Source organism: Gouania willdenowi, chromosome 3 (genome assembly GCF_900634775.1).
Source record: "Gouania willdenowi chromosome 3, fGouWil2.1, whole genome shotgun sequence".
In the NCBI taxonomy this organism is placed as follows: domain Eukaryota; kingdom Metazoa; phylum Chordata; class Actinopteri; order Blenniiformes; family Gobiesocidae; genus Gouania; species Gouania willdenowi.
This window is the reverse complement of record NC_041046.1, coordinates 42,183,369-42,208,051: the sequence shown is the minus strand read 5'-3', so window position 1 is coordinate 42,208,051 and position 24,683 is coordinate 42,183,369. Positions and strand designations below refer to the sequence as shown.

General features: G+C 38.0%; 1 protein-coding gene across 1 annotated transcript in view; it reads right to left on the bottom strand.

Moving 5' to 3' along the window:
• The window catches only part of LOC114460674 (SH3 and multiple ankyrin repeat domains protein 2-like), a 284,910-nt gene that overhangs the window by 174,490 nt on the left and 85,737 nt on the right, over window positions 1-24,683 (bottom strand). The window contains 4 exon segments of the mRNA XM_028442602.1: window positions 7,757-7,873; window positions 10,927-11,094; window positions 11,864-12,015; window positions 17,905-18,013. Coding sequence (XP_028298403.1) covers window positions 7,757-7,873; window positions 10,927-11,094; window positions 11,864-12,015; window positions 17,905-18,013 — 546 coding nt within the window.

Here is a 24,683-nt window from a genome sequence, read left to right as displayed (position 1 = left end):
ATACTGTAACTCCCCTACTTTGTCCAGGAAAACTCAGATCAGCTTCCGTTCAGATTAAAGCAGAAGAAATTCTTAGTATAAAAAAAACTACATATGAGGAAATGGTGAACTGTCTGAGAAAGAAGCAAAAACAAGCCCACATCTACTGCCTTTATCAGGAATGCAGCATCACTGGCTGTTAAGAGTCGAATATCTTTCTCCACTAAAAAATACAGAGGAAGCTGGGCGAGAGAGAGAGAGAGAGAGAGAGAGAGAGAGAGAGAGAGAGAGAGAGAGAGAGAGAGAGAGTGCTGAGGGGTTTGAATCTGCTGCTCCGATCGCCCACAAAGTGCTCAACCACGCATGTATGCCACACACACACACACACACACAGACTTTTTATAGACCCACCAAGAAGCTACATCGAGTTGAAAAACCACATCTAGAATCCATGCACCAAACTATGCTTTACACACGAACAGAGAAGTTAATTTAATCTGTTATAATTGAGTTTTTTTGTTGTGTTTAATTAGTATGTTGATGATACTTCATATTTCCTTTTATCCTGCGTTTAAACCAACCTGAAATGAACATCCTAGGGGTCGCACCCACCAGTTTGAGAACCACCAATCTAGTCCAATACTAGAAGAACCTCCCCCCATACGACTCAGGCCCCCTAATGAGACATCTCGTGACCTTTTAATATAGAGAGATATCGTCCCACTCCTATGTTATAGATATTAGAAAAATAATGTCTGCACTCTGTCCTCTGTTCAAAGTTGTCTATTCCTGTTGTACAAAGATGGCCTCTCACATCATATTTCTTTTTTTGCCTGTATCTTTACATTGTTGTCCTCAAAACACTGACCTGCATCTTTCAGATGTTGGTGAACTGCAAATCCTGACCTAATCCTGACCTCAGATGCTGAATCCTGACCTGAGGTGTAGAATCCTGACCTAATCCTGACCTCAGATGCTGAATCCTGACCTGAGGTGTAGAATCCTGACCTCAGATGCTGAATCCTGACCTGAGGTGTAGAATCCTGACCTAATCCTGACCTCAGATGCTGAATCCTGACCTGAGGTGTAGAATCCTGACCTAATCCTGACCTCAGATGCTGAATCCTGACCTGAGGTGTAGAATCCTGACCTAATCCTTACCTGAGGTGTAGAATCCTGACCTAATCCTGACCTCAGATGCTGAATCCTGACCTGAGGTGTAGAATCCTGACCTAATCCTGACCTCAGATGCTGAATCCTGACCTGAGGTGTAGAATCCTGACCTAATCCTGACCTCAGATGCTGAATCCTGACCTGAGGTGTAGAATCCTGACCTAATCCTGACCTGAGGTGCTGAATCTTGACCTAATCCTGACCTCAGATGCTGAATCCTGACCTAATCCGGACCTGAGGTGTAGAATCCTGATTTTGTAAGTGTTCAATCCTGACCTAATCCAGACATGAGGTTCTGTTCTTTATTTTTGCCATTAATTCATGATTATCGGCTCCTATACCAAAATGTCTTTGCATGTAAAATCACACAAACTGGGTGTGATTGTAATAATCTTTATCTTTTAAACCAAAATAGTGTAAAAATATATATATTTTTCTGGTAAAAAAACAAAACAAACAAAAAAAAAAAACTTTAGGTCAAGGTTACAAGGGAGTGATAAAGAAATTCGAGAATTTGTTTTAGACAATAAGAATAAACAGTTTCCAAACTGGAGCAGGAAGGGTCTTTTTCTTCTTAAATTGCATTGAATACAATGTTGTTGACATCATAGGGTTAAAGCACACACACACGTGTACACTGTATTGAAGTGAGGTCTGGTTTAACCATTGTTGTTGCCATAGAAACAAGTCAATGACCAATACATTGAAATGAAAAGAACATAATCATTTTTTTCTAACTAATTCCTACACTCAGTGAGGACATTATTTCTACATTGATTATTATAAAGATCCAGCTTTGTGAACCTTTAATATTGATCAGGAATTACAAAAAAGCTGAATTTAACATTAATATTAGGTTTAATATGTGCTCCACATGATCTGTGAAGGTGTGCTGTGGTATTATACATTTGGATTAGATGTTGGACTAGATCAGGGGTCTGCAACCTGCGGCTCTGGAGCCTCATGTGGCTCTTTGACTCTTATGCAATGGCTCCCTATAGCTTTAAAAAAAAACTATTGAAATAAAGTTATTTTCTTACAGAGGCTATTAATGATTAATTACAAATAAAATCAAGATATAACAATTTGTTAACCTAAAATAAATCACGTTGTACAATGACTCAGCACATTCCTACTTCACCTCCTGCAACATCTACAGATCATCAACTTTCCTGCACCTGTGGCTAACCTTAAAGGAGACATATCATGCTTTTAAGTCCTTCCTTTTTACATATAAATCATACAGTTGTGGTCTATATAAAGCGGAACTGCATTGCTTGGGTCTGAATTCCTCATTATTATAGCTCCACCCCTTTTCTACCCCTTTTCTGATGTGCCACTAAGAGCAACTCGTTTTGGTGCGGTCTCTTTAAATGCAAATGAGTCACTTCATACCCCGCCCACTCTCCAGGTTGCAGAGGTGACACTCGGTTCAACTCCACCCTGTTCGGCCATTTTTGTAGTTTGATAGAAGAGATATGGCTATGTAGCGGCGCAGAAAATGTTTATTCACACGTTATTTACAAAATGTCAACAACAGAAGACTTGTCCATCCAGCCTTACGTGTTTGAGCCTGAGTCGGACCCGGTGGAGCGAGATGATGATGAACCTGCAGAACCCTAACAAGTGAGCTAACACAAGCACCGAGCTAACGCTAGCGCCAAGCTAACGTCACGAAATGGATTTTAATACAGTCTTTTCGGAGACAAAAACGGCAAAATGAAATGACTAATGAAAACTTTAGACTTAAATTAAATCACGTAGGCCATATCATCAAGGATCTAAAACAAGCACACAGCGCTAACATATGAAGACGGTGCAACTGCTAATGCTAACAAAACAATGACAGGGACGTCTTATCATCACACTTTTTAGCGTTTTTTACAGCTTACCGAAGTGCTCTGTTCATCGTCTCCAAAGATAGAAGGAATTGAACCCTCAATCAGACAAAGTCTTTCTGTAAATCCTTCTTTATACTGGTGGAGGTTGATGAAGCAGTCATCCTTGAAGTGCTTCACGCACACAAAAATGATCTTACCCACAGATGTGGGTACATTTCTGTGAAAAATAAAACTCTGAAAAGGTTCTGATGCTGGGAGACGATGTAATGAAGCGTGTGGGTTACTACATCCAACAACCCAACATTTTGACTTATCTTCTCGTAACTTCTGCATCCTTGAGCTTGGACTACAAAATAAAAGCGAGAAACAAAAATGGCGGATTGCTCGAAGTGTTGGGCCTGGAGTTGATGTACTAATTTGGCAGTTCCGCTGCAAATACTGTGACGTTATTGTTAAAAAAATGTAATAGAGAATAGAAAAATCGAAACAGAAAAATATGACCAAAACAGAATATAAAGATATCAACGGAGCACCTGAAGATACTAATTTGAACTTTTCTGTATTTCTAAACAATCTAAATACACAACAAAATGCATTTAAGGGCTAAAAAAGTGGATTTAGCATGATATGTCCCCTTTAAGTTTTAAATCCCTGGTAAATAACTAAACCAACAAAAACACTATTCTGGAAGAAAATACAGAGTTTAATTGTGTGGGAACAGATTCATTTAACCACCAATGTACAGGTTAAATATACATGTTTTATGTATGGCAAGAAATTAGCAATTAGCATGTGTTGATCACATGATCATGTGTTATCATATTCATGTTACTTTTTGTAGCCTTTCAAATAAACTAACTAAAAACAATATTCTTTATATAACATTGTGTTCATATAAACTGGGATGTGTAAGAATTTGAAGATGAAAGATACTGTTTTATTTCTTGATGACAATTTATTTCATTTTATTTTAAATTGTTTTTAAGTTTCCATTTACATGATCAATAAAAATCAAGTCAAATTAAATCAAACAATATTCTATATCATTTTAACTGTATAAAATTTAATACACTGTATTATCTTCATTGAGAAGGTATTTTTTTTGGCTCCAGGAGGACTTTAATCCAGGTGAGATGAGTTTAAATGGTTCCTTTCAGCGTAAATGTTGCAGACTTCAGGACTAGATGAAGATCTGGGAATCTGGAGGCAAAATCACAACCTTTATAATCCTTTCCTATTTTAAAACAATACTCAACCTAAATGACAAAAACAGCTCAACTGGAAGACTATTCGATGTATGCTTTACTAGTAAAAATGAGAGGTGATTTAGAAGTTGCAAATGCAATAAAAACCAACTTCAAACCAGATATTGTCAACTTGTGGCCCGGGGTCCACATGTGGCCGTCGGTCAATTTTTTTCCTTGTGAGTCCACAGATTATTGCGCTACCTACAATGATTCATTCAACTCCCGATACGATTTGATTCACGACACTGGGTTCATGATACGAGTCTCTCACAATTTATTTTACAAAATGGGACTGTAGACAAATTATGACTGAAAAATATGTAAAAAATACTGTACTATTTTTCATTGTCAAAAGAATCCCTTGATAAACTATTCAAAAAAATGCAATTTAACTCAAAATTAATCTTGAATGAAATAAATAAAGGAACAAATGAAGAAGAAGCCTATTAATTAAAATTCTGGTTCTATGGTAAACAATGCAAAACTGCATAATAGTTCTTTTTCTTTTTAAAAGTGCAACTGAAAATGTATTTTGTGCCTTAACAATTAGACTTTAAAAAAAAAAACAGTCATTGCACTGTATTTAAGTCAGATATTTGTTTGGACCAGCAGAGGGCGCTGGTACCTCAGTGGTCGATTGGCATGCAGATATTCTAGCAGTGAAGAAGAGATGCTATGTGCTAGCAGACAGAGCTAATAGAAAAACATAACTTTTACAGATATTCAAGTAATATTACAGATATTCTTTCGGTGCTAAAAGGGTAAGAAATCATTTATGAACATGTTTAAGAGTAGAAGGCGGCCAGAAAGAAAGTAGTAGCAGATTCCACCCACCGCCTACACTTCTGGACAACAGAAGGATAAATATATACCCTCTGTTGTTTAAAAAAGTACTGCAATTCAATTTTCACAGTATCGATGTGAACCGTGATACCTATGAATCGATTTTAACTGCCTTATGATTAATTGTTACATCCCTACAATCCGCCACCTCAAAATGAAAGATTACATTTCCAAACTGAGAAAATTCACAAATTTTCAGGTAAAGGTAAGACCATAAACCTTTATTATTTCTAGATTGAAACAGTAATAATTGGAATTCATTTTGACCTCAAATCAAAATAAAAGTTTGTGTAAAGAATGCTGATATGAAATATAAAACATGATCCATTGTCCATTGACACACGTCACTGATAAAATAACAACAAAACCAGAAAAAAACCCCCAAATTACATAAATTGGCTTCAAAAATCACAAAATGACGAAAAAACTAACAAAATATTAGATTAAAAAAAACTCAAAATACACAAAAACCTTTTGTTATTTGCTGTATTAATGCTCAGGTTTGTCATCAGACTAAATGCTGACATGAATGTTGATAATAATAATTATATATATGTTTTTAGATCAAAGCAGACAGTCACATGTTTGTGGTCCTCACTGCGATAAAAGCTGCTCATCTCTGCTGCTTTAAACTCACTCTTATGGGATGGAAATGTTGACTAACTGTGACAAAGTGATTACTCATGGAAGTTCCTCATTTCTCTAACTGGTTTGATGAGATTAACAGCATCCGGTGGTTGCCATGGTAGCGTAGACTTCCTGTTTTAAAGTGTCCTCCTTGTTCAGATGAAGTCATGCATGGCTCAAACGGCTCCACTGGCTCTCTTCAGTATATATTTAAGTCCCAGCTGATACATGATAAAGTCATTTATAATTAACCACAGGACACAACACAGCTGGATTCTCCTGGGATCATTAAAGTAAATACTGCACAGTGTCCTGTGGGAAAAAGCAACAAAAAGCTGAAGGAGCTCATAAACAGAGGCGACATGTGCTACGTCTTTAACAATCATCTTTGATATTTCTAAAACAGCTCAACATTAGCAAATGAACACCATATTAACAGTTAAAAAACAGACATGACCCTGGGCCACTGCTATTAATGTATGAGTTGTAATGGATTTGATTAGTTTGTGCTCATCATTGTTTTTATTAAAACATATTAAACAGTTTTGCGACTGTAACAGGAGTTAGAGTTATCTGTGGATGAATTAAAAGCTTATCTGGGCTCTTATTTTGAAAAGCTAAACATGGATGTTGATGTTCTCTGTGTGTACATCAAACATACAAGTTCAATTATCCAATTCTTGACTGATTTGCAGGTCTAAATTTGTAATGGTTTCAGGTTTGGTTTTTCAAAATAAAAACATTGGATTGGCAATCAATTGGTCATGTGACACAGACGCTGGATAGGTTGGTCTGTCTCTGCACATTCATAATGTCCACAAACAGTGATGATGCTGCGGTGAGTGTACTTTATTCATTTATTTGTCTTTATGCAAAGGTGTCACATGACTAATGGAGCGAAACTGATTGGCAGCACATTAAATGATATAAAGCAGAATTTTTACATCAAATTTTGTAAGTGGATTTTGGGATTTGTTTTTTCTTTTTGGGATTGAATCTTTTGAAGCAGAATTTTTCTGAGGTCGACTTTTTTCAGGTTGTATTTTTTTGCAGATAGAGATTTTTCATGTTGACTATTTACAATAAAAAAAAAACAAATTGCAGTTGAATTTAATCTTGGTCGTAGAATTTACATTACACTGAATTTTGATGTAAAATCAACTCATGGACTGAGACTTAAATATGGGTCAAGGATACGTTTTTAGTGGATCCACATGCAAAGGAAATACATAAATAAAAGAACAATGCTTTTACTTTGAAGTGGGCGTTGTCATGCTCTATGCCACATGTGTCAAACTCAAGGCCCAGTTACTGGCTGCAATTCTTGCCTTTTCTGCACCCCAAACCCTCAAGTCCCACCCCCACACGCCTCTCCCCGCCCACGTTCTATGTTCTCGAGTTTTTGTTGTGAATGTGTTTGGTTTTTGTGCATGTACGCTGAAGAGGTTTTTTATAGTTTTACATTGTGCTCCCCAATAAGGAACTCGGTTTATGACCTGCCTTTTCCCCTCTTCCCTTCCTTTTCTCCTGGTTTCCCACTTTTCATCTAAAATATGGGGTGCTGCCTTGCAGCCTGCGACCCACAATCCTCCTGGGCCTGTACTCACATGATATATGTGATTGTCTTTTCATGTTTTCTGGGACGGGAAACTGAACTGACCCTAGGGGATAAATAAAGTATTCTGAATCTGATATCTGTCACTTACTGCTTTGACATTATCGGTGCTTTACATATTTTATCATTAATGGTGTGGCCCACTTAAGATAAACTCGTCCATATTTGGCCCCTGAACTCAAATGAGTGAGAGCCACTGCTCTATGCTATGCTATGCTATGCTATTTGGACAATAAAGGGGTTTTGTATTGTTTTAAACTCTGTATTTACATAATTTACAGATGATGTGGTAGAGAAACTAGACCAAAACCTCTGTCTTAAACAACCAAAGAGCTGAAATGAAACAGAATCAGCTTTTCAAAGGGTTTGTGGGTCAAACTGTGTCTCAGCTTTCTGTGTTCCAGTGAAACAGATGTGAGTGTTGCTCCCACCTGGTTGTACAGGGCACAGATGTGCAGGGCCGTGTTTCCTGAGGCGTTCTGGGCACTCGTGTTGGCTCCATAGAACAGAAGGTGCTCCAGGTGCTGCACGTGGCCATGACGGCAGGCCTGCACACACACACACACACACACACACACACACACACACACACACACACACACACACACACACACACACACACACACACACACACACCACACACACACACACACAGTGTTACATAGAGCAGATTTAAAAGAAATTCTAATTATTATTCTTTCTTTTTTTAGTTAAAACAATACAACATTAAACAACTGTTTCTATAATTTCACTTTGTGAAATTATATATATATATATATATATATAAAACCACTGCACTAAATACTGTTTATGTGTTAGCGTTAGTTTTCTTTCTAAGCAAAATGTTGTCGTTGGACAGAAAGGGGGTACTTAGATTCAGAAATAAGAGAAAGGGGGTACTCGGGCCAAAAAAGTTTGAGAACCACTGCTTTCGAAAGTTTTGTGTAAATGCTGTGAAGCCTTTCCAACACTAGATGTCAGTGTGTTGCAGAGCAGATTAGATATTCCATAGCCTCAGTTTGAACCCAGTTCATGAAAAATGAAGATAAGACAGTTTAGAGACTTCTGACACAAATACAGTCCAAGCATCAGGAAGTAAACACAGAGCAGTAGAAAGAAACAAAAGCTGAAGGCCTGTTTTCTCCATCTACGTAAATCCTGCTGAAAATAGATTAACACCATTGATTCTCTACAGAAGCTCATTATAAGCATTCACTTGAAAAACTTATTTTTTGGGTTTGTTTTACTGACTATTTTTTTATGTTTTTGGACACATTTTTTTGCTTCTGTTTTTTGGACAATTTTTTATTTATTTATTTTTTTAGGACTACTTTTGGGGGTAGGACCCTATTGTAATGTACCTTGTTTTTATTAATATAATTTTTCTTATATAGGAAATGGTTAACCTAAACACGAAAATTTGTATATCATATTAGGACTGGCAAAAAATGTGATATTTTGGGGAATTGGCAAAATGACTCGATAGCACTAGGTGTTCGTTTTTATCGAGGGGGCGTGGCCAAAAGAGACGTGAGAAGCCATCAAAACGTCATAAACCACCAATCTCAGCCAATAGAAAACCTTGATTGTAATAGCCGTGTTTCCACCCATAGAGGGCAGTCACTCTTTCATTTTTAAACGGAATAACCAAATTGAAACTCTAAGCAGTCGAGAATTTGACTAGAATCAGTCAACAACACAACTTCATACCAAATATTTTTGTTTTCAGCAGAAAATAGTGCTTTTGTGGTTTAGTGACTCTTTAAAGTGCAGCAGCCGGTCAGGGATTAGCCTCATGAATGCACTTACAGTAAACCTTTTAGAAAAATAATCCGCACCGACTTTAAAGTGTGAAGATTTCCCTGCTAGCTAAAGCAGGCTAACGTGCAGTCGTGTCAAACCACGCCCCTCATCTTTTGTTGTGTATTTCACTCTATGAATGTGAGTTATTGTGTGTCTGAGATGGGACAGATGGAGGGAGGCAGAGCAGCTTTTATTCTGGCAGTTTGACTGGAACAGAGATAAAACAACTGTTAAAAGCATGCAGACACGCACACGCACACGCACACACACACACACACACACACACACACACACACACACACACACACACACACACACACACACACAGCAGTGAGTGGAGATACTTGCTGTTTGTCACTTGATGCAAAGAGCTTTTCTTTTAACGGCAACAGCTGCCAAGACTCACTGCCAGAAAGATGCTGAGCGAGAAAGGTGAGCCTGTGTGTGTGTGTGTGTGTGTGTGTGTGTGTGTGTGTGTGTGCGTGTGTGTGTGTGTAAATCCTGTTTTTCTGTGAGTGCATGGGGCCAACTTGGTGGGCTGCATACGCGGAGTTTGCGGGGTAGTGGTCAAACGTTTTCATCACAGGTTTCCTAAATTTAGTCCAATTTTTTTTTAATAAAATATTTTTCCGGCTGCTTGATATTACTGTTAGCATCATGTCACAGATGGTAGTTCTACCTCAGGTGTCTAGTATAAGTTTTAAATGAAACGGTCGCAAAATTTAGAGACTTTAGGTTGGTTCTTCTGTTGCGCAATTCTTCTTCACAATGTAAATGGTGAAGCGACACTGCACCCAGTCATTCAAGTACGGTATCGCAGCAAAAAAGGGAGCAGGAAGCCAGGCTGATTTTATCATGAAATTACATTACAGGTCCTATATTATTCTATATTTCACCCATCTTCATTTGTTCTAAGAACTCCAACAACATAGTATTTGAGGTTTATTTTCCCAAAACTCCCCTGTTTTCCAGAGTTTTAGCCTCTGAAAAGTGATTTTCTGAGCAGTTCTAAAAACAGGCTGTTTTGGAGCCTACTTATGCATATTCATGAGTGGGCGTGTCTGTAGATGCTGACTTCATGCCTCACTCTTGCAATGGAAATCAGTGATCAGTAATTTTCTTTTTGCTATCACACACAGGTTTTCAGCCAAAAAACTGTACATTACAGTAAAACACATGGATATTTAAGCGGCTATTGTGATTGTGAGTCCGTCTCAGCGCTTCAAGCTGTGTGTTTATCACAGCAGCAGTGGAGATCAGCTGTTTGAAACACCGGAGTGTTAAGCTGCTAAGTGACTTTCATCTCCTCCTCATCTTTATTAACTACAGCAATAGTGCATTTAAGGTGATAATCATTTGTTTTGTCCAACCGCTTCATTGTATTGTGTCACAAACACGTCAGATCAAGTCAAAGGGGATACGAAACAATATAACGGATACTAAAAATGGAACTGCTCCCTTGGTTCTACACCGCTGCTGCCCACTGCACATTTGGTATATGTAGATCACATGCCTTTAGTCTCGAGAGAGTGTGCGTGTATGTTCACCGTGGAGCCGGCCGGCAGCAGGCACTTCCTGTAGGGGGCGGTAAAGACTGTAGTTATGTCATTAAAGTCTGAACCGCTCGTTTTTCAGAAGAGGGCAGAGCAGCAGCTCAGAGAGCAGGAGTAGTGAGGATTGCTCAGAGATGCAGGAAAGAAGCCCAATAATACTTTGGGGGTGTTTTTTATAAGGAATTAACCCCCCCCCCCCCTCGACAAGAATCTCAAACTCCACCTATGGTGGGCTACTTTATTACCTGGTGAACTTCATGCCAGCCGTTCTCATCCTGGCAGCAGACGGAGGCGTGGTGGTTGAGGAGGAGCTCACAGCAGCCTGGGTCTCCCCCCACCACGGCGCTGTGGTACAGGGGGGTCAGACCACGGCTGTCCTTGTAGTCTGGAGACGCTCCCAGCTCCAGTAGAGTCTGAGGAAGAAAAGACACAGGTGAACACGTCGCTACATCCATGTGATTAATGTTTAACTCCATACGTATACTGAGGTTCTCAACCTTAGGGTCACAAGACTTCAAGAAACTAAGATTATTATTTCAGCACTTTTTACCCTTTTTCTGCAACTACACAAACCTTGTCATATTTTAACCAACTTGCAAAACTTTTTCTTGTCATGTTTTTGTTATATTTTTCCTACATTATTTCCATTTCTGCCACTTCTCCATCAAATGTCAATGCTTTTTCTGCACATTTTTTCACTTTAAAGACATTTTCAGCACTTTTAAACCCTCTCTACCACTTTTCCACCTAATGTCACATATGTTGACCCTTAAATGTCCCTTTTAACCTCTTTTCACCATAATTCATGCATATTTTGGATATATTAACCACATTCACCATTTGTCATGTCCATGATTTGCCAGTTTAAACTAATTGTGCCTATTTTTTTAAACTGCATTACCCCAACCAACCACCCTCCCCCATTTCTGCAACGTTTAAGCCAATATTGACACTTTGAACCCTTTTTTACCACTTTTTCTGTCTGTTTTTGGCCACTCTAATTTGGAACTTTTAACCAATTTCTGTGGTTTTTAAAATCCCATTTCACCACCTTTTCTACCATTTTTGGTCACTTTTAATTATTCAGATGAATACATAAATAAATGTGGTTATCACAGATTCATAAAACAATGGACCATTATGTTGTTGACTTTATGAATTAGACGTCTATCTGAAAGTTACCGTGAGGATGATGACATTCTTGGAGCGTGCAGCTTTGTGTACAGCCGTCATGCCGTCTTTTGCTCTGTAGTCCAGATGAGCTCCTCCGTTCTTCAACACCTTGGTGATGTCCACCATGTTGTCCAGGTGAGCTGCAAACGTCAGCGGGCTCTCTGAGGAGCACACATCACAGAAACAGTCAATAGGTTTATGATTCACCACAGGCTGTGTGCACAACATGTCCAGTATAACCTGAACAAACTCGTAGATTTTCATTTATCAAAGATAAAACTAGTGGAGGCTTAAAGATAAGAAATGGAAGCTTCTTATGACTGTATAAACTAACAGATGGTAGGTAGGTAGACACTTTAATCATCCTCGCAAAATATTCACAGTATCAAAAAAAAAAAAATCATCACTTAAGATGAACTCAGTGAATGCTTTACAACACAGAGAAGAAAAAACTGAAATAAACTGAATTAAAATTTATTGTTATTTTTGTTGACTAACTATAAAAATGAAACTTTTCATCACATGAGACGAAAATAACTAATGTGATCATGTGGTCTTAGGTATTGATCACATCGAATCTGTCTTTGTGTATTAACAAACAGGAATACTATCCAATATATGAGATTGATTCATTGTAATTGAATCTTTATAAAATGCATAAACTCTTATCCTGTATGTTTTAGTCGACTAAATCTGTTACAGTAGACTAAAATCTTGATGTCATTTAGTTCAGTGGTTATCAACCTTTAAAATAAAGTTGCCAGAGCTTGGGGACCCCCACTGTACAAATTAGAGTGGCCAACAACGGGGAAAAAAAACGATAAAAAGGGTTCAAAGTGTCAATATTGGTTTAAAAGTGGCAGAAATGAGGGGAGGGGGGGGTGGTGGTGGTGGTGGTGTAATGTAGTTTAAAAAGTAGGAACAATTACTTGGTATTTTTATCTGGCAAAAAATGCGCACGACAAATGTTGGAGAGGGTTTATAAGTGTCAAAAATGTCTTGAAAGTTAAAAACGTGTGCGGGAAAGGCATTGAAATTTGATGGAGAAGTGGCAGAAATGGGGGTAATGTAGCAAAAATGCATTAGACAGCAAGTTTGGTGCAGTTGCAGAAAAATGGTTAAAAAAATAAGCAAATTGTTAAAAAAAATATTTTTAGTTAACCCCCTCCCAGTGTCTCGTGACCCCAAATGGGGTCCTTACCCCAAGGTTAAGAACTCATGATTGAGTTAACTAAAACTAGAGTATAACTGAAATAGCTCTGATCATTACATTTTGACTAAAACAAAGTTGTGCTATAAGATGAACCTGCCTTATCTTGAGTCTCGATCTTTAAAAGCTAAAGACCAAGTCAAAAACCTTGGTGTTCTGATTGACTCAGATCTTACATTCAGCAGTCAGATCAAATCTATCACAAAAACAGCTTCTACCACCTAAAGAACATCTCCAGAGTGAAAGGTTTAATGGCTCAGAAAGATCAGGAGAAACTGGTCCATGCTTTTATCTCCAGCAGACTGGACTATTGTAATGGTCTTCTGACAGGAATCCCCCAAAAGAGCATCAAACAGCTACAGCTGGTTCAGAACGCTGCAGCTCGGGTCTTAACCAGAACAAAGAGGTCAGAGCACATTACTCCAGTTTTAAAGTCTTTACACTGGCTCCCAGTCAGCCTCAGAATAGACTTTAAAGTTCTGCTGCTGGTGTATAAATCTGTGAATGGGTTTGGTCCAGAATACATCAGTGACATGTTGGTCAGGTATGAACCCAGCAGGTCTCTCAGATCTATGGACACAGGTCAGATAGTGGAGCCCAGAGCTCACAGTAAACATGGCGATGCTGCTTTTAGTTGTTATGCTGCAAAGAAGTGGAACAAACTGCCAGCGGAGCTGAAGTCAGCATCCAATGTGAACATTTTTAAATCAAAGTTAAAGGCACTTTTTTTCTCTACTGCATATGATTGAGAGAGAGATTTTTTGTCATGTTGTTGATGTCATGATGATTTTACTGATGATTTTAATTGATTTTACTGATGATTTTAAATGTTCTTATTGATTTAAATGTTCTTATTGATTTTAAACAATTGAATGTTTTATCATGTAAAGCACATTGAGTTGCCTTGAGTATGAAATGCGCTATATAAATAAATTTGCCTTGCCTTGCCTTGCCTCGGCACAGTACGAAGATGAGCTTGCATTACCGTGCTAATCGATTAGCATTAGCATCTGTTAGAAGCTAACTGAGATGACAAATAGTTTATTATGTTCTACTTGGCTAGTGATGATCTGACATGATTTATTAAGTTGCCAGTTAGCATTAGCATTATTTGCACCTCATGCTGGGACAAACGGCTGATGTAAAGGTTTCTGAGACAGTTTTCAGCCTCACTTTCACTTTCAGTCTGCATGTGTAACCACCTCCATGTCCACATGACAAACGAAGGCCTGCTCACAGTCAGATTAGGATGCAGATTGGGACGGTGTTGACAGCAGAGGGTGACATTTAGTCAGAGACTCCAAAGGTCGAGTCGGCCTTCGCTTTTAACAAAACTAATAATTGAAAAAGTCACTTCACAGCGTGTGTGTGTGTGCGTGTGTGCGTGAGCCAAAAAGCAAATATGAATCCAAAACGATCCCAGCTGTGACGCTGCAAACAGAGCGTGAACCTGTGAGTCTGCCAATGAGAGCCAATGAGACATCTGTCCTCATTATTATTCATGGCTATGATGCTGATGCTGCTATAGTTATAGAAACACATTCTATAATGACATTTGTTGACTTTAAGAGGATTTTTGCTGTTGTTTTGTTCATTTTCCTGTCATTTTGTGTTTTGTTGTCATTTAGTTTATTCTTCTGACATTTGTCTGTATTTTTGTTCTCATTCTTTTGGAATGATTTTTTGTAAAATGTTATCGTTTTGTGTATTTTTAATAATAATAATGCATCAATTTTATATAGCGCTTTATCATAGACACTCAAAGTTAATTTACAGAAATAAGGCATTATTCTTTCACTCCACACTTAGTGGTGGTAAGCTACTGTTGTAGCCACGGCTGCCCTGGGGCAGACTGACGGAGGCGAGGCTGCCACAGTGCGCCATCGGCACATTATTCTGTCATTTTGTGTGTTTTTGGAGTGATTTTGTTGTTCTTTTGTGTTTATTTGCATTTGTATTCTGCATATTTCTGTCATTTTGTGTGTTTTTCAGAGTGATTTTGTGTATTTTTGTCCTCATCTTGTGTGTTTTCGGGACAATTTTGTGTATTTTGTTCTACATTTGTTTATATTTGCAGTTATATTGTGTATTCTTCTGTCATTTGGTGTGTTTTTGGAGTGATTCGTGTATTTTGGTGGTTGTTTTGTGTGTTTTTGGTATAAATGTGTGTATTTTTTGTTCTTTTGTGCATATTTGCAGTTGTATTGTGTATTTTTCAGTAATTTTGTGTATTTTTGCTGGTGTTTTGTGTGTTTTTGTTATTGTATTGTTGTTTTCTTTATCTTTCATTTTGTGTATTTTCTGTTCTTGTCCTCGTGTCCTTCCTGTTCGCGACAGCAGATGAATTTCAAAAGGTTGTAAATAAATATTTTTTTAAGTTTTAAGCTTTGCCCCTGTTAGCAGGTGAGACAGTTTATGTTAGAATCACAATGTTATAGGAAAACTATCAGAGAAGAAGCCACTTCCACAGAGTCCACAGCTGTGCATTTGGAGGGAAATTATAGAGTGATCTTCTAGAAGACAGTGGAAATATGCAGCTGCAGTAGAGGTCCTGATCTCCACCCAGTAAGTCATTTATAAACAGCTCTCAGCCCATTAAGAACCTGGATTCTTGACCCAATCTTTATTCTGAGAAGTCCACCTTTATTTGCCTTTGCAGATGTTTCCCACTAAATCACAAACTGCTGAGCTACCTTTGACTTACTCATTAAAGAGTAATAAATAAAAGGCCCTCTCTCTCAAACTGCAGCTTTTTAATGCCGCCTGCTCTAAGTGAGAAAGATAAAGTCTGCTGGCATGTGCAACTCTCTACTCTGGAGGGAAAACACAAAGAAAAGCCTCTCAAGGATGATTTATTTCCCTCCTTTAAAGGACGGAGAGGTTTCTTTCTTCCTCTCGAGGCTCATCATATGTTTTCCTCCCTGGCTGATCATTGTCCTCAGGTGTGTCTCAGGGCTGCAATAATAAAGCTGCATCCCTCCTCCTCCTCCTCCTCCTCCTCCTCCACAGGTTTGTTGAATTAAGGCTTCCTACCAACCGTGCAGAGTCGGACCCTCACAATCAAAGCATCGGTCTTCTTTATACTCATACTCATGTTTTTCAGGACAGCGATTGGCTGAAATCTTGTCTCAGATCAGTGAGGTGTAGCGAGCTCAGGAGACGAGGCGAGACACAATATTGTGTTCACGAGAACGAGACGAGACCAGATTTTAAGAAAACTACAATGACAAAATATACGACTGGACCAACAGACTTTTATTTAAACAAGTTGCTCATGCATTTTGAAATGTTTTATCATAACTCTTTACATGCATGATGTAAGCACAAGCTTTTAATTAACTTCCTCTTCCAAGAATTTAAATAAAATGAATAAAACAATATATTTCTTTCTTTTTTTCAAGTGCAAACAACATTATGTGCAAAACCAAATCAAAGTCAATACAGAGTGCAAATAGTGCAAACAGAGCCTGACCAAGTCTGTCATTAACAACATGCTGCAACTACACAGACATGTTGTTTTAATTGTTAATAAACTTCTTCTTCCACAAATTGAAACTAGAACTAAAATGTACGTCTCCTCCTCTTCTTCTTCTTTTCCTTCTCCTGCTTTAGGTTCTGACAGGCTAAACGTAGCAAAGGCACATGACTGCCCCCACAGGTCACAAATAGAAGTTTGGATAACTCACAAAATAAAATAAAAAATTGAAAAAAAATAAAAGATTTCGTCGAGTTCAATCTTACAAGATCTCGTGGCACGAGATATAGTCACACCCCTAGTGAGGCGTAAGTCATGTTACTCCAGTCATTCATTCCAATGGTCATCTGTGACTATCACTACTTTGGTCTCAACATGTAAATTCATTTTTTACTGAGAAACAGAGACTCTAAAGAAGCCTAGACACACTGAAATGTCTCATATCATGCTATTTTTCACCCATCTCCATTTGTTCTAAGAACTCTAAAAACATAGTATTTGAGGTTTATTTTCCTAAACTCATCTGTTTTCCAGAGTTTTAGCCTCTGAAAACTCACTTTCTGAGCAACTCTACACAAACAGGCTGATTTGTGGCCTACCTATGCATATTCATGAGTGGGCGTGTCTATAGACAGGACAATGACTTCCTCCTCCCCGCACGGTGACGTAGGGCCAGAGGACGGCCCACCCTCCCACCCACCCACTCCAAAGCTGAGCTCATGCTGCTTTATAAACACGAGACAGAGCATGGGGGCGGGGCGTTCACCGGTACATACGTAGACTGTAGAAAATACATACATAGCACTGAGCGAAGGACGCTGACATGCTCACCTTTGTGGGCGTGTCTATTTACAAGTCAATAACGGCAGAGAGCTTCCTGGAGGCGTGGCTTCTCCAGCTCAGTGCTGCGTCAAATTCGTCATCAAAGTGGGAACGCGTCATCAAATTGTAGCGAGGTGTTTGGGTTCACCCTGTAGTAAGAAAGGAGCAAATCACCCTCTAACTAATGATTGAGGGAATCAATGAATAAAACACTTTGGGCCTGTGTTTGAAGCCCTAATAGCACTTTATCATGTTTAAAGCACAGAAAAGTCCATTTAGCGTAACATGGGCCCTTTAAAACTTGTTAACCGCCAACCACTTTTATCTGAAAATCACATACCCATAAAAAATAAGGTTTTTCAAAGCTTCTACATGACCTACATGGCTATTTTTCAGATTGAAGTAGGACATCCACAGGGAAGTGTTAAGTGTTTTTTTTTTTTTTTTATCTAAAGACCAACCAGCCTGTTTAATATCTGAGTGAGAAACCCCCTGATGTCTGAAGAGCTCATTGATTCTGTACTGGTGCCTCCTGGTTCTTACCACCACTGTCACTGTCATGGTAGTTGGGGTCCAGGCCTTTCTCCAACATCTTGGAAACCTTCTCTACCTGATTATGCTGAACCAGGTCCATGAATTTCCTCAGATTGGCCTGGAAACGAGAAGACAGAGCAAGAAGATCTTTTACTGTTGAGGCGAAAGAACAAACGGAGGTGGGTGTGAAGCTCGGAGCTGCGAGGGACGGAAATAGACGATGAGATGGAGGAAGGTGTAGAAGGGTCAAAAGCAAGGGGAGGTGACAGTGGAAGCACTGGTGAGGAGGAAGGTCTGCACGTAGAGGTGAGGGCTGGATGGTGGGGTAGAGCAGAGGGATGGGGACACATCCCTTCTATTCACGACTGTCTGTTCTAGCCAGGACAAGCGATAAAAATAGATTAGAGAGCAGCTCCCTGAAGGAAGGCAGAGAACGAGGAGAGGCCAATGAGACAGAAGGAGGAAGATGATGATGAGAGGAAGAATACAGAAAGACACGGGGATGATGAAAAGAAACAACATTTTTATTTATTTAGTTCTTGAACATGACCCCACTGCACAATACCACGTCTGTTCTCCAGGACTGGTCAAGTTGGACTCAAACCTCTAAACACGTTTGTCATCTTAAAACTGTGCTTGATTGGGTTAATAAATTACTGCACTAGTGCAAATGTAATGCAATAGCTATTAACTACGGTAGCTGATTATGGCCAATTATGATAGAGAAATTATTTTTAGGCAAGTCAAGAAGATTAAAGTTAAAATTTGGAGATTAAAGTGAAAACAAAACGTCGAGATTCAAGTCGAAAAAAACGAGATTAAAGTCGTAATTTTAAAAATAAACTCAGAATACAATATTGTGATAAAAGTCAAAGGTTGAGTTTTTTTAACGTTCATTTTCAAAATTTCAATTTTAATCTCAACACATTTCAACTTTATTCTCGATATTTAGTTTTTATTCTTGATTTGCCCAAAAATAACAATTGTTATTTCCGCTACTGTAAATAACAATTGTGATATGTAGGGAGGTACAGTATACCGTAATCTGTCAAAGAGCCACGGAAAAGAAAGGAGCCACAAACCTTTTGACATTTCAAATGAAGATAAAACAGTTTTTTTTTTTTTAATTATTTTTACCTTTATGCTGTATATAAGCACACATAAAATCAGTCAACTGCTACATTAAAAAGTAAGACTCTGTGTTGAAGGTTATCTTTAAATAAGAAACTAAATGTCCATTTGAGTTCTTGTATTTAAGAAGAAAAAGCTTCAGTTTTAACTCTGCGAGGCCACTTTTCTTGAACATTTTATGACATCGACTCTAGCTTGAGTTTAAAAAAGTAGTCAAAGCTCCTTCATGGGGTATGACCAGGGACCAGGGTAATCCCCCGAAGGTGATTCAGTGAGGTTTAGGTTGACTGGACAGTGTTCAAGTCTAACCAGATAAGATTCCTCTCCATGATTAAATACACACAAAGCCACAGGGAGCCACAGCACAGGGATGAAAGAGCCACACGTGGCTCCGGAGCCATGGGTTGCAAACCTTTGTAATCGATATGTACCTAAAAAGACAGTGATTCTCAACTAACATCACTTTGAAATAGCAACACACACATGGGCCAAACTAAAGGGGGAAAAAAATTTCATATTTTAAAAAAATACAGAATATTGCAGCAGAAAATATACAATAAATAAAAAAAACGTGAAGTTTAAAAAACAAAAAACAATTGAAAAAAAATTATTCATGAAAGAAATGATTTTATTTAAGTTAAAAAAGTCAAACTTTCTTAGTGAGTTTGTTAAACTGATCTTCTAACATCAAAGCTGTGAGAAGGTTTGACGTTCTTAATTTCAATGAAACTCTTCTGGTTAAATAAATGCTAAAAGTCACAATAAGAGCAAAATGGTTTTATTGCATCGCCTGCGACCAAATTAAATTGTGGGTGTGACCTTATTTTGTTCCCTGACCCACGTGTTAAGAACCTCTTTTGTAATAGTAAATTGCAAGGTTTGAAAACTGTTTTTTTTTTCGTGTGTGTTTATCTCTCCCAGTGTCTCGCGACCCCAAATGAGGTCCTGACCCCAAGGTTGAGAACCCCCGGCTTAAAAATATACAGAATATCGCGGCAGAGTCACAGAAAATAAACAAAAAATATCAAATGTGCAGGTTTATATTAAACAAATTTCAATTAAATTAATCCATTTTTTTTTTTTTTTTACTTTATTTAAAAAAAACCAAAAAAAAAACAGTATTAGAAGTTTAGAGAATAAAACTTCCTTCTTATTAGTTTGTAAAACTTAATTTCTACTGTCAAAGGTGTAGAAGTTCTTAAGTTCAATAAGACTCTTCACAATAAAAGCCAATGTTTTTCATTGTGTCGCCTGTGAACAGACTAAATTGTGAGTGTGACCTTATTTTGGTCCATGACCCACATGTTTAAAACCTTTGTTGTCATGGAAATATACTATACAGTAGGTAAATGAGCAGCTATCCACTGTACGGTTTGAAAAAAACGTTTTTTTTTATCTAAATCTGCTCTTTTCTTCACTCTGCTGTGTGTATGTTTTTATCTCTGCTCTGTAATGACATCATAATGGGCGTAAAACACAACATCGCAGCATTAATTTTATTCTTATCCAACTACAGGGAATCAGCCTGCGTCGAGATTAGCTCACGTAAAGTATGATTAGCCCAAAAATAATAAAAACTCCCACAGCAACAATGTCTAACTCCCAGTATTGTGTAAACAAGCAGCAACTGTCTCAGTTTTCCTGATTCATATTTATAGAAAAGCAGCGTTTGTTCCCACTGTCACATTTACACGTTTCATCTTTGTTTCCTTTCTCGTCGTCGCCGCCTTCATCTCGCCTTCTTCTTGGAGCGTTCAGAGGCAGAAAGATAATAATATCAGCTGTCAGACGCTACAGTAGCAGTGGGACGACGGCCGAGCCTCGTCTTTTGTCTGTATGCAGGTGAACGTGTGCGTTAGGACTGTAAAGTGCTCATTACACACAGATACTGTTTGAACCTCCCTCTCATTCTTGGATTTCAGTCAGTGAAACTGTTTGTCAGATTTTAACCCTTCTATTATCTTTGACCCCATTCAATGTTTCTCATTCAAAAAAAAGTTTACTTTGGGTTTTTTTTTTGCATTGATGAAGCATATAATTATCGTGATGATATTTTTACATGTTGAGCACATATTTTATGCATTGGTGTTTCTCTGGGGTCAGTTTGACCCTACGCTGGTTTAGCTGTGTGTGACCAATTACCAAAACCATTATTATTATTATTATTATTATTATATGTGCAACCTTATTTATTTATTTATTTATTTATTTATTCAGTTTATTTCCGACATGGTTACATTCACTTTTTTTTTTTTTTACATTTTTTGTACATGCCGAAAAAGGAGACGAGAGAAGCAGTTTGCTTATCCGGGTCCCGTCCCCTGTTTTACCATCGCAGATTTACATGGGTTTACATGTCTCTCTGGTCAAAACATTCTTGATTTCTTCTTTTTTGTGTATTCTCATCTGTTGGCCTTGTTCCCTGCCAGACGTTGTTAGCATTCCTCCAGTTCAAGAATAGTTCCTCTTTCGAAGGTGTTTGGAAGATTCTTCCCTTTTCATCCACAATGTCACCTTGTTTTGTCTCTACATCAAGGGTAATCCAGCTGTTGTTAGTTCTATTGGCAGTGTTGTATTTTCCACTGTCTGATGATGGGATCAGATCCAACTTGTATGAACACATCACCACATCCCAGTTCACAAGCAAAGTAGTATTTTAATGTAATATATCTTAGTTCATAAGGGTGTTTCTAACTGCTGTTGTTAGTTTTATTGGCAGTGTTGTATTTTCCACTGTTAGATTTAACTTGTATAAACACATTATTATATCTTAGTTCATAAGCAAGGCAGTAATTTCATTGTATATAAAAAAAAAATCGTGTTTCTAACTGCACATATGACAATAAACACTTTGAATTTAAATTTAATGTAATCCTTACTCACCCCACCACCTAGCAATTAAAATGAATAAATGACAGACCTTTTTTACTCTTGGTTTCACATTTAATTCGGTCTCCGTAAAATAATCACAGTCTGAGTTTTGTTTCCAGTGTTTATATAGATCTGGGTCCATATCCATGATTACCATCAGTAATGTTGTTGTTTAGGTGGATCCTTCGTATTTTCCCAAGTTGTCCATCGTCTTGATAAGAACTGGTTTTCCGTCCTCTTCTTCCAGGATGTAAATCCTGCAGTTTTTTGACCACGTCTTCAAAATCTTTCCTTCTTTTTTTATTTGGCGTGCTTTCCATGCAATGCTTGCATTTTGTTTCGTCAGGTTTTCATTGATGTACACCTTCGTTCCCTTGAGTTTGTTTCGTTGCTTGATTATTTCTCCTTTGAATTTTATATTCGTGAAGGTTATTTTTACAGCTCTGGTATCATTTCTCTTTGGCAGGAGATGGCAGGAGTTGATGTTGTCAGGGTTCAGGACAATGTCCTTCGACTTCAGGTAGTCAATGACCTGTTGTTCAATCGATTTTGTTTCTTCGTCACTCCTGGGTTTTATCTTTAGGCCTGTGATGATGACATCTTTCTCTCTTTCCTTTTGTTCCAGCTGTTCAACCCTTGCGTTCAACAATTTTATATCTTCAGCATTTCTTTCATTCTTTTCTTTCAGTACCTTTGTTTCGCTTTGTAGTCTTTCCAGTGAATTTTCCAGCGTCTTTTCCAACGACTTTATCTCGGCAGATAGGTTTTGTAGACCCTCGCGTATCATCTCCTTGACCTCTTCCAAACCCGAATTGGGTTCTGAAGGGCCTCCCTGCGGTTTTTTCACCATTTTCCTTCAGTCTTGGGCCCAGTTTTTCAGGCTGTTCAGGCTGTTCAGCTGTAGCCAGCTGTAGCCAAGGTCGTGTTATCGGAGCAAATGAAAACACGTCTGGCAGATACATTGGATATCGGCTTTTACATCAGAGTTGGGATCCATTGCATTTTTTCAGTTACGATCATGTCTTCAATTATCTATCAGTCAATCAATGTTTATTTCTATTATATATAGCACTTTTCATAGAAATAGAAGCAGCTCAAAGTGCTTTTACATAGTTAAAAATAAAAATAAATAAAAAACCAAGCCCCGTACAAACCCCATCCACCACACGCAGACACTAGTGCAGAGGAAACACTGGGATAATATATATATATATATATATATATATATATATATATAATATATATACATATCAAAACTATGAAAACAACATAAAAGAACAAACACAAAACTGTAAAACCAAAACAAAAAAGATAACAATAAAAACATGAAAGATAACAATCCTAAAGTGAATAAATAATTAGTTAAAAGGTGGGGCTTGAGCCTGTTGTTAAAAACATGAACGTTCTCTGCAGCCCTGAGGTTCTCCGGCAGAATGTTCTACAGACGGGGGACGTAAAACTGGAACGACGCCTCACTGTGTCTGACTTTTGGCCAGCGCCGGAGGACCTCAGGGCCCGGGAAGGTTCATAGGGTAAAAGTAGTTCTGAAAAATACGAATGCCCAAGACCATTAAGACACTTAAAAACCAGTAAGAGAACCTCAATGTTAATCCTGAAACACAGGGAACAAATGCAGTGATTTAAAAATGGGTGTAATGTGTTCCCGCCTCCTGGTCTTTATCAGGACACGTAACAAAATGTTACTCATATAGCGTTGTGATGATTGTGTGTGTTTTTTTGTGTGTACAATGTTGTTTTAGCATCTTTACATTTACATTTTAGTGCTGTCCCCCCAGAGTAAAGAAAAACAGAACAATGGTAATAACTCTGGAAAAGATAATTGTGCGCTTCTCATTTTCTAACTCCATCAAGGTATTGATCCCCTGAAGCCACACGACAAATTTGGTTATCGTATCTTAAATGGTTTCTAAGAAAATTTGTCCTCTTTGAAGATACCTTGAACAGAGTAAAAAAAAACTCAACAAGGGCAATAACTCTAGAAAAAATAATTCCTCACTTCTCATTTTCTAACTCCATCAAGATATAACGGTGACAGATTTAAAAAATTACAATTACAATTATAATTTCCCCCAACCCTGCCTTACATCCCCACATCTACAGGTGCAGAGTTGAAACCCTTAAGTTGAAACCTGGTGAGTGAAACTTTATAGTGAAGAACCCCAAATATGTAACACGAAAGGAGACAAAAATAAGTAAATAAATATGTGATTGAGAGAAAAGGGGAAGGGGAGGGAGTCACAAACATCAATTATTATGATTCAATCTGTGTGGGAGTCATAAATGTGCCCCGTAAATTAGAAAAGATTTGTATGAAAGATTTTCAAAATACACTAACTTTAAAAAGCAAAGGTTGGTGGCGCTGCAGGAAAGGTCAAAGGTCATATCATCACCACAACCAACAGGGTTTATAGTCATTAATGTTGACAGTAAATCTGAGAATATTTGGATGAAAATTATTCAAGAGAAATTCATTCAAATTTTAAAATTTGCCCTGATGGTGGCGCTAGAGAACGGGTCAAGGTTTTATTATCAAGGGGTTATTTATGGATTTAACACATAAACAAAGTGTCTGACACAAAGACATTTCTGAAAGTCATTTCTGGAGGCAAATATCCCCGGGGTCAAAATGACCCCAAGGGTAAAAATGTGTTAGTGATAAGTGAAGATGATAGGAGAATTAAACTAAACCCCAAAAAAACACTTTTTTCTACTTTTTTTTGGCCAAAGAATTTAAATTTCGCATACAAAATCTTTAAAACAGGGGT